This window comes from Oncorhynchus kisutch, unplaced genomic scaffold (assembly GCF_002021735.2).
Source record: "Oncorhynchus kisutch isolate 150728-3 unplaced genomic scaffold, Okis_V2 scaffold3965, whole genome shotgun sequence".
NCBI lineage: Eukaryota > Metazoa > Chordata > Actinopteri > Salmoniformes > Salmonidae > Oncorhynchus > Oncorhynchus kisutch.
The window spans coordinates 86,974-99,036 of NW_022265910.1; the positions used below are offsets into that span (position 1 = coordinate 86,974).

Sequence of the window (12,063 nt, forward strand, 5' to 3'; positions counted from 1 at the left end):
GGAGATGGAGGGATATGGAGATGGAGGGATATAGAGATGGAGGGATATGGAGATGGAGGGATATGGAGATGAAGGGATATGGAGATGGAGGGATATGGAGATGGAGGGATATGGAGATGGAGGGATATGGAGATGGAGGAATATGGAGATGGAGGGATATGGAGATGGAGGGATATGAAGATGGAGGAATATGGAGATGGAGGGATATGGAGATGGAGGGATATGGAGATGGAGGGAGATGGAGGGATATGGAGATGGAGGGAATAGAGATGGAGGGATATGGAGATGGAGGGAATATGGAGATGGAGGGATATGGAGATGGAGGGATTTGGAGATGGAGGGATGTGGAGATGGAGGGATATAGAGATGGAGGGATATAGAGATGGAGGGATATGGAGATGGAGGGATATGGAGATGGAGGGATATAGAGATGGAGGGATATAGAGATGGAGATGGGAGGGATATGGAGATGGAGGGATATGGAGATGGAGGGATATGGAGATGGAGATGGAGGGACATAGAGATGGAGGGATATGGAGATGGAGGGATATGGAGATGGAGGGAGTGGAGATGGAGGGATGTGGAGATGGAGGGATATGGAGATGGAGGGATATGGATGGAGATGGAGGGATGTGGAGATGGAGGGATATGGAGATGGAGGGATATGGATGGAGATGGAGGGATATGGAGATGGAGAGATATGGAGATGGAGGGATATAGAGATGGAGGGATATGGAGATGGAGAGATATGGAGATGGAGGGATATGGAGATGGGAGGGATGTGGAGATGGAGGGATATGGGGATGGAGGGATGTGGAATGGAGGGATATAGAGATGGAGGGATATGGAGATGGAGGAATATGTAGATGGAGGGATATGGAGATGGAGGGATGTGGAGATGGAGGGATGTGGAGATTGAGGGATATAGAGATGGAGGGATATAGAGATGGAGGGATATGGAGATGGAGGGATATGGAGATGGAGGGATATGGAGATGAAGGGATATGGAGATGGAGGGATATGGAGATGGAGGGATGGTTAGATGGAGGAATATGGAGATGGAGGAATATGGAGATGGAGGGATATAGAGATGGAGGAATATGGAGATGGAGGGATATGGAGATGGAGGGATGTGGAGATGGAGGGATGTGGAGATGGAGGGATGTGGAAATGGAGGGATATAGAGATGGAGGGATATAGAGATGGAGGGATATGGAGATGGAGGGATATGGAGATGGAGGAATATGGAGATGGAGGGATATGGAGATGGAGGGATATGGAGAATGGAGGATGTGGAGATGGAGGGATATGGAGATGGAGGGATATGGAGATGGAGGGATATAGAGATGGAGGGATATGGAGATGGGAGGTATATGGAGATGGAGGAATATGGAGATGGAGGAATATGGAGATGGAGGGAATATGGAGATGGAGGGATGTGGAGATGGAGGGATTATAGAGATGGAGGGATATAGAGATGGAGGGATATGGAGATGGAGGGATATGGAGATGGAGGAATATGGAGATGGAGGGATATGGAGATGGAGGGATATGGAGATGGAGGGATGTGGAGATGGAGGGATATGGAGATGGAGGAATATAGACATGGAGGGATATGGAGATGGAGGGATATGGAGATGGAGGGATGTGGAGATGGAGGGATATGGAGATGGAGGAATATAGACATGGAGGGATATGGAGATGGAGGGATATGGAGATGGAGGGATGTGGAGATGGAGGGATATTGAGATGGAGGGATATGGAGATGGAGGGATATGGAGATGGAGGGATATGGAGATGGAGGGATATGGAGATGGAGGGATATGGAGATGAAGGGATATGGAGATGGAGGGATATGGAGATGGAGGGATGGGGAGATGGAGGAATATGGAGATGGAGGAATATGGAGATGGAGGGATATAGAGATGGAGGAATATGGAGATGGAGGGATATGGAGATGGAGGGATGTGGAGATGGAGGGATGTGGAGATGGAGGGATGTGGGAATGGAGGGATATAGAGATGGAGGGATATAGAGATGGAGGGATATGGAGATGGAGGGATATGGAGATGGAGGAATATGGAGATGGAGGGATAATGGAGATGGAGGGATATGGAGATGGAGGGATGTGGAGATGGAGGGATATGGAGATGGAGGGATATGGAGATGGAGGTATATGGAGATGGAGGAATATGGAGATGGAGGGATATGGAGATGGAGGGATGTGGAGATGGAGGGATATAGAGATGGAGGGATATAGAGATGGAGGGAATGGAGATGGAGGGATATGGAGATGGAGGAATATGGAGATGGAAGGGATATGGAGATGGAGGGATATGGAGATGGAGGGATGTGGAGATGGAGGGATATGGAGATGGAGGGATATGGAGATGGAGGGATATAGAGATGGAGGGATATGGAGATGGAGGTATATGGAGATGGAGGAATATGGAGATGGAGGGATATGGAGATGGAGGGATATGGAGATGGAGGGATGTGGAGATGGAGGGATATGGAGATGGAGGAATATAGACATGGAGGGATATGGAGATGGAGGGATATGGAGATGGAGGGATGTGGAGATGGAGGGATATGGAGATGGAGGAATATAGACATGGAGGGATATGGAGATGGAGGGATATGGAGATGGAGGGATGTGGAGATGGAGGGATATTGAGATGGAGGGATATGGAGATGGAGGGATATGGAGATGGAGGGATATAGAGATGGAGGGATATGGAGATGGAGGGATATGGAGATGGAGGGATATGGAGATGGAGGGATATAGAGATGGAGGGAGATGGAGGGATATGGAGATGGAGGGATATGGAGATGGAGGGATGTGGAGAAGGGGGGATATGGAGATGGAGGGATATGGAGATGGAGGGATATGGAGATGGAGGGATGTGGAGATGGAGGGATATGGAGATGGAGATGGGGGGATATGGAGATGGAGGGATATGGAGATGGAGGGATATGGAGAAGGGGGGATATGGAGATGGAGGGATATGGAGATGGAGGGATATGGAGATGGAGGGATATGGAGATGGAGGGATATGGAGATGAAGGGATATGGAGATGGAGGGATATGGAGATGGAGGGATGGGGAGATGGAGGAATATGGAGATGGAGGAATATGGAGATGGAGGGATATAGAGATGGAGGAATATGGAGATGGAGGGATATGGAGATGGAAGGGATATGGAGATGGAGGGATATGGAGATGGAGGGAGATGGAGGGATATGGAGATGGAGGGATATGGAGATGGAGGGATATAGAGATGGAGGGATATAGAGATGGAGATGGGGGGATATGGAGATGGAGGGATAATGGAGATGGAGGGATATGGAGAAGGGGGGATATGGAGATGGAGGGATATGGAGATGGAGGGATGTGGAGATGGAGATGGAGGGATATGGAGATGGAGGGATATAGAGATGGAGGGATATGGAGATGGAGGGATATGGAGATGAAGGGATATGGAGATGGAGGGATATGGAGATGGAGGGATATGGAGATGGAGGGATATGGAGATGGAGGAATATGGAGATGGAGGGATATGGAGATGGAGGGATATGAAGATGGAGGAATATGGAGATGGAGGGATATGGAGATGGAGGGATATTGAGATGGAGGGATATGGAGATGGAGGGATATGGAGATGGAGGGATATGGAGATGGAGGGATATGGAGATGGAGGGATATGGAGATGAAGGGATATGGAGATGGAGGGATATGGAGATGGAGGGATGGGGAGATGGAGGAATATGGAGATGGAGGAATATGGAGATGGAGGGATATAGAGATGGAGGAATATGGAGATGGAGGGATATGGAGATGGAGGGATGTGGAGATGGAGGGATGTGGAGATGGAGGGATGTGGAAATGGAGGGATATAGAGATGGAGGGATATAGAGATGGAGGGATATGGAGATGGAGGGATATGGAGATGGAGGAATATGGAGATGGAGGGATATGGAGATGGAGGGATATGGAGATGGAGGGATGTGGAGATGGAGGGATATGGAGATGGAGGGATATGGAGATGGAGGTATATGGAGATGGAGGAATATGGAGATGGAGGGATATGGAGATGGAGGGATGTGGAGATGGAGGGATATAGAGATGGAGGGATAATAGAGATGGAGGGATATGGAGATGGAGGGATATGGAGATGGAGGAATATGGAGATGGAGGGATATGGAGATGGAGGGATATGGAGATGGGGATGTGGAGATGGAGGGATATGGAGATGGAGGGATATGGAGATGGAGGGATATAGAGATGGAGGGATATGGAGATGGAGGTATTGAGATGAGGAATATGGAGATGGAGGGATATGGAGATGGAGGGATATGGAGATGGAGGGATGTGGAGATGGAGGGATATGGAGATGGAGGAATATAGACATGGAGGGATATGGAGATGGAGGGATATGGAGATGGAGGGATGTGGAGATGGAGGGATATGGAGATGGAGGAATATAGACATGGAGGGATATGGAGATGGAGGGATATGGAGATGGAGGGATGTGGAGATGGAGGGATATTGAGATGGAGGGATATGGAGATGGAGGGATATGGAGATGGAGGGATATAGAGATGGAGGGATATGGAGATGGAGGGATATGGAGATGGAGGGATATGAGATGGAGGGATATAGAGATGGAGGAGATGGAGGGATATGGAGATGGAGGGATATGGAGATGGAGGGATGTGGAGAAGGGGGGATATGGAGATGGAGGGATATGGAGATGGAGGGATATGGAGATGGAGGGATGTGGAGATGGAGGGATATGGAGATGGAGATGGGGGATATGGAGATGGAGGGATATGGAGATGGAGGGATATGGAGAAGGGGGGATATGGAGATGGAGGGATATGGAGATGGAGGGATATGGAGATGGAGGGATGTGGAGATGGAGATGGAGGGATATGGAGATGGAGGGATATGGAGATGGAGGGATATAGAGATGGAGGGATGTGGAGATGGAGGGAAATGGAGATGAAGGGATATGGAGATGGAGGTATATGGAGACTGGAGGGATATGGAGATGGAGGGATGTGGAGATGGAGGGATATTGAGATGGAGGGATATGGAGATGGAGGGATATGGAGATGGAGGGATATAGAGATGGAGGGATATGGAGATGGAGGGATATGGAGATGGAGGGATATGGAGATGGAGGGATATGGAGATGGAGGGAGATGGAGGGATATGGAGATGGAGGGATATGGAGATGGAGGGATATAGAGATGGAGGGATATAGAGATGGAGATGGGGGGATATGGAGATGGAGGGATATGGAGATGGAGGGATATGGAGAAGGGGGGATATGGAGATGGAGGGATATGGAGATGGAGGGATGTGGAGATGGAGATGGAGGGATATGGAGATGGAGGGATATAGAGATGGAGGGATATGGAGATGGAGGGATATGGAGATGAAGGGATATGGAGATGGAGGGATATGGAGATGGAGGGATATGGAGATGGAGGGATATGGAGATGGGAAGGAATATGGAGATGGAGGGATATGGAGATGGAGGGATATGAAGATGGAGGAATATGGAGATGGAGGGATATGGAGATGGAGGGATATGGAGATGGAGGGAGATGGAGGATATGGAGATGGAGGGATATAGAGATGGAGGGATATGGAGATGGAGGGATATGGAGATGGAGGGAGGATATGGAGATGGAGGGATTTGGAGATGGAGGGATGTGGAGATGGAGGGATATAGAGATGGAGGGATATAGAGATGGAGGGATATGGAGATGGAGGGATATGGAGATGGAGGGATATAGAGATGGAGGGATATAGAGATGGAGATGGAGGGATATGGAGATGGAGGGATATGGAGATGGAGGGATATGGAGATGGAGATGGAGGGACATAGAGATGGAGGGATATGGAGATGGAGGGATATGGAGATGGAGGGAGATGGAGATGGAGGGATGTGGAGATGGAGGGATATGGAGATGGAGGGATATGGATGGAGATGGAGGGATGTGGAGATGGAGGGATATGGAGATGGAGGGATATGGATGGAGATGGAGGGATATGGAGATGGAGAGATATGGAGATGGAGGGATATAGAGATGGAGGGATATGGAGATGGAGAGATATGGAGATGGAGGGATATGGAGATGGAGGGATGTGGAGATGGAGGGATATGGGGATGGAGGGATGTGGAGATGGAGGGATATAGAGATGGAGGGATATGGAGATGGGAGGAATATGTAGATGGAGGGATATGGAGATGGAGGATGTGGAGATGGAGGGATGTGGAGATTGAGGGATATAGAGATGGAGGGATATAGAGATGGAGGGATATGGAGATGGAGGATATGGAGATGGAGGGATATGGAGATGAAGGGATATGGAGATGGAGGGATATGGAGATGGAGGGATGGTTAGATGGAGGAATATGGAGATGGAGGAATATGGAGATGGAGGGATATAGAGATGGAGGAATATGGAGATGGAGGGATATGGAGATGGAGGGATGTGGAGATGGAGGGATGTGGAGATGGAGGGATGTGGAAATGGAGGGATATAGAGATGGAGGGATATAGAGATGGAGGGATATGGAGATGGAGGGATATGGAGATGGAGGAATATGGAGATGGAGGGATATGGAGATGGAGGGATATGGAGATGGAGGGATGTGGAGATGGAGGGATATGGAGATGGAGGGATATGGAGATGGAGGGATATAGAGATGGAGGGATATGGAGATGGAGGTATATGGAGATGGAGGAATATGGAGATGGAGGAATATGGAGATGGAGGGATATGGAGATGGAGGGATGTGGAGATGGAGGGATATAGAGATGGAGGGATATAGAGATGGAGGGATATGGAGATGGAGGGATATGGAGATGGAGGGAGATGGAGGGATATGGAGATGGAGGGATATAGAGATGGAGGGATATGGAGATGGAGGGATGTGGAGATGGAGGGATATAGAGATGGAGGGATATAGAGATGGAGGGATATGGAGATGGAGGGATATGGAGATGGAGGGATATAGAGATGGAGGGATATAGAGATGGAGATGGAGGGATATGGAGATGGAGGGATATGGAGATGGAGGGATATGGAGATGGAGATGGAGGGACATAGAGATGGAGGGATATGGAGATGGAGGGATATGGAGATGGAGGGAGATGGAGATGGAGGGATGTGGAGATGGAGGGATATGGAGATGGAGGGATATGGAGATGGAGGGAGATGGAGGGATATGGAGATGGAGGGATATAGAGATGGAGGGATATGGAGATGGAGGGATATGGAGATGGAGGGATTTGGAGATGGAGGGATGTGGAGATGGAGGGATATAGAGATGGAGGGATATAGAGATGGAGGGATATGGAGATGGAGGGATATGGAGATGGATGGATATAGAGATGGAGGGATATAGAGATGGAGATGGAGGGATATGGAGATGGAGGGATATGGAGATGGAGGGATATGGAGATGGAGGGATATGGAGATGGAGATGGAGGGACATAGAGATGGAGGGATATGGAGATGGAGGGATATGGAGATGGAGGGAGATGGAGATGGAGGGATGTGGAGATGGAGGAATATGGAGATGGAGGGATATGGAGATGGAGGGATATGGAGATGGAGGGATGTGGAGATGGAGGGATATGGAGATGGAGGAATATAGACATGGAGGGATATGGAGATGGAGGGATATGGAGATGGAGGGATGTGGAGATGGAGGGATGTGGAGATGGAGGGATATGGAGATGGAGGAATATAGACATGGAGGGATATGGAGATGGAGGGATATGGAGATGGAGGGATGTGGAGATGGAGGGATTTGGAGATGGAGGGATATAGAGATGGAGGTATATGGAGATGGAGGGATATGGAGATGGAGGGATGTGGAGATGGAGGGATATTGAGATGGAGGGATATGGAGATGGAGGGATATAGAGATGGAGGGATATGGAGATGGAGGGATATGGAGATGGAGGGATATGGAGATGGAGGGATATAGAGATGGAGGGAGATGGAGGGATATGGAGATGGAGGGATATGGAGATGGAGGGATATGGAGAAGGGGGGATATGGAGATGGAGGGATATGGAGATGGAGGGATATGGAGATGGAGGGATGTGGAGATGGAGGGATATGGAGATGGAGATGGGGGGATATGGAGATGGAGGGATATGGAGATGGAGGGATATGGAGAAGGGGGGATATGGAGATGGAGGGATATGGAGATGGAGGGATATGGAGATGGAGGGATATGGAGATGGAGGGATATGGAGATGGAGGGATATGGAGATGGAGGGATGTGGAGATGGAGATGGAGGGATATGGAGATGGAGGGATATAGAGATGGAGGGATATGGAGATGGAGGGATATGGAGATGAAGGGATATGGAGATGGAGGGATATGGAGATGAAGGGATATGGAGATGGAGGGAGATGGAGGGATATGGAGATGGAGGGATATGGAGATGGAGGGATATAGAGATGGAGGGATATAGAGATGGAGATGGGGGGATATGGAGATGGAGGGATATGGAGATGGAGGGATATGGAGAAGGGGGGATATGGAGATGGAGGGATATGGAGATGGAGGGATATGGAGATGGAGGGATGTGGAGATGGAGATGGAGGGATATGGAGATGGAGGGATATAGAGATGGAGGGATATGGAGATGGAGGGATATGGAGATGAAGGGATATGGAGATGGAGGGATATGGAGATGGAGGGATATGGAGATGGAGGGATATGGAGATGGAGGAATATGGAGATGGAGGGATATGGAGATGGAGGGATATGAAGATGGAGGAATATGGAGATGGAGGGATATGGAGATGGAGGGATATGGAGATGGAGGGAGATGGAGGGATATGGAGATGGAGGGATATAGAGATGGAGGGATATGGAGATGGAGGGATATGGAGATGGAGGGATATGGAGATGGAGGGATTTGGAGATGGAGGGATGTGGAGATGGAGGGATATAGAGATGGAGGGATATAGAGATGGAGGGATATGGAGATGGAGGGATATGGAGATGGAGGGATATAGAGATGGAGGGATATAGAGATGGAGATGGAGGGATATGGAGATGGAGGGATATGGAGATGGAGATGGAGGGACATAGAGATGGAGGGATATGGAGATGGAGGGATATGGAGATGGAGGGAGATGGAGGGATATAGAGATGGAGATGGAGGGATATGGAGATGGAGGGATATAGAGATGGAGATGGAGGGATATGGAGAAGGGGGGATATGGAGATGGAGGGATATGGAGAAGGGGGGATATGGAGAAGGGGGGATATGGAGATGGTGTCAGACATATTGGTGGGGTCAACCCAATCCCTTTAATGCCATTAGGCGAAGTGATCAAGTGGACACTATTTCTAGAAGAAGGGTGGAAAGATAGTCAATCAGACTGCAGCTGGGGTGTCATATGAGATGTGCCCTAACTCTCTCTCTCTCTCTCTCTCTCTCTCTCTCTTTCTCTCTCTCCTCTCCCAGTCCCAGTATGACCAGCCCTGCTGTCTACTTCCTGGTTGTAACAACATGGATTGTGGGAGTCGTGGTTTTAATAAGCCTGTGTCTCCTCCTCTGGCCATGTGGGAGAGAGACAGTCAGGTGATAGAGCTGGTGAAGGGAGAGGAAGGCCTGGGATTCAGCATCCTAGACTACCAGGTAAGACTGTGGTGCATCTCGATGGTCTAACGTCTAGCTTCCTACTCTCCTCTCTTTCAACTGGTTTGGGATCACTAGTAATGTAGACCAGGAGACGAGGAGAGGATAGTGGGCCAAAGAGTGGATCCTTTGGAAAGACAATAAAATAAATAAAAAAAGATGAACTGGGAAGCAAAACAATTGTAGTCTCTCTTTTCTATTGGACTTGACCTTTGGGAGGACATGACCTTTGAACTGTTGTTCACCTGTTCCTTATGTTGTCCCTCTCCAGGACCCAGAGGACGACTCTAAGACTGTCCTGGTGATCCGCTCCCTGGTCCCCGGTGGCGTGGCCGACTCAGACGGACGCCTGCTGCCCGGTGACCGGCTCATGTCCGTCAACGACGTGGACCTGGTCCGGTCGACGCTGGGGCACGCCGTGCACGTCCTCAAAACCACCGGCTACGGGGTCGTGCGCATCGGTGTCGCCAAGCCGCTGCCGGTACGACAGTAACCCAAAACACTCTAACACTGTATACTGTATACCACCCTCCTCCTGGATACCACCCTCCTCCTGTCCCCTCCTGGATACCACCCTCCTCCTGGATACCACCCTCCTCCTGGATACCACCCTCCTCCTGTATACCACCCTCCTCCTGTATACTAGGGGGCCCACCCGGGGGGGCCCACCCTCCTCCTGAATACCACCCTCCTCCTGTATACCACCCTCCTCCTGGATACCACCCTCCTCCTGGATACCACCCTCCTCCTGTATACTAGGGGGGCCTACCCTCCTCCTGTATACTAGGGGGGCCCACCCTCCTCCTGGATACCACCCTCCTCCTGGATACCACCCTCCTCCTGTATACCACCCTCCTCCTGTATACAACCCTCCTCCTGTATACCACCCTCCTCCTGGATACCACCCTCCTCCTGGATACCACCCTCCTCCTGTATACCACCCTCCTCCTGTATACCACCCTCCTCCTGTATACCACCCTCCTCCTGGATACCACCCTCCTCCTGTATACCACCCTCCTCCTGGATAACACCCTCCCACCCGGGGGGGCCCACCCTCCTCCTGGATACCACCCTCCTCCTGTATACCACCCTCCTCCTGGATACCACCCTCCTCCTGTATATCACCCTCCTCCTGTATACCACCCTCCTCCTGTATACCACCCTCCTCCTGGATGCCACCCTCCTCCTGGATACCACCCTCCTCCTGTATACCACCCTCCTCCTGGATACCACCCTCCTCCTGTATACTAGGGGGGGGGGGCGCCCTCCTCCTGTATACCACCCTCCTCCTGGATACCACCCTCCTCCTGTATACCACCCTCCTCCTGTATACTAGGGGGGGGGGGGCGCCCTCCTCCTGTATACAACCCTCCTCCTGCATAACACAATCAATACATGTAGTTTATATCTACCACCATAACACAGTCAGTACATGTAGTTTATATCTACCACCATAACACAGTCAATACATGTAGTTTATATCTACCACCATAACACAGTCAGTACATGTAGTTTATATCTACCACCATAACACAGTCAGTACATGTAGTTTATATCTACCACCATAACACAGTCAGTACATGTAGTTTATATCTACCACCATAACACAGTCAGTACATGTAGTTTATATCTACCACCATAACACAGTCAGTACATGTAGTTTATATCTACCACCATAACACAGTCAGTACATGTAGTTTATATCTACCACCATAACACAGTCAATACATGTAGTTTATATCTACCACCATAACACAGTCAGTACATGTAGTTTACCACCATAACACAGTCAATACATGTCGTTTATATCTACCACCATAACACAGTCAGTACATGTAGTTTATATCTACCACCATAACACAGTCAATACATGTAGTTTATATCTACCACCATAACACAGTCAGTACATGTAGTTTACCACCATAACACAGTCAATACATGTAGTTTATATCTACCACCATAACACAGTCAGTACATGTAGTTTATATCTACCACCATAACACAGTCAGTACATGTAGTTTATATCTACCACCATAACACAGTCAATACATGTAGTTTATATCTACCACCATAACACAGTCAGTACATGTAGTTTATATCTACCACCATAACACAGTCAGTACATGTAGTTTACCACCATAACACAGTCAATACATGTAGTTTATATCTACCACCATAACACAGTCAGTACATGTAGTTTATATCTACCACCATAACACAGTCAGTACATGTAGTTTATATCTACCACCATAACACAGTCAGTACATGTAGTTTATATCTACCACCATAACACAGTCAATACATGTAGTTTATATCTACCACCATAACACAGTCAGTACATGTAGTTTACCACCATAACACAAGCAATACATG

At 49.0% G+C, this 12,063-nt stretch overlaps 1 protein-coding gene across 1 annotated transcript in view; it reads left to right on the plus strand.

Annotated features, from left to right (window-relative positions):
- Positions 1-12,063, plus strand: part of LOC116372533 (uncharacterized) — a 135,289-nt gene that overhangs the window by 60,130 nt on the left and 63,096 nt on the right. The window contains 2 exon segments of the mRNA XM_031821357.1: positions 9,517-9,690; positions 9,962-10,171. Coding sequence (XP_031677217.1) covers positions 9,517-9,690; positions 9,962-10,171 — 384 coding nt within the window.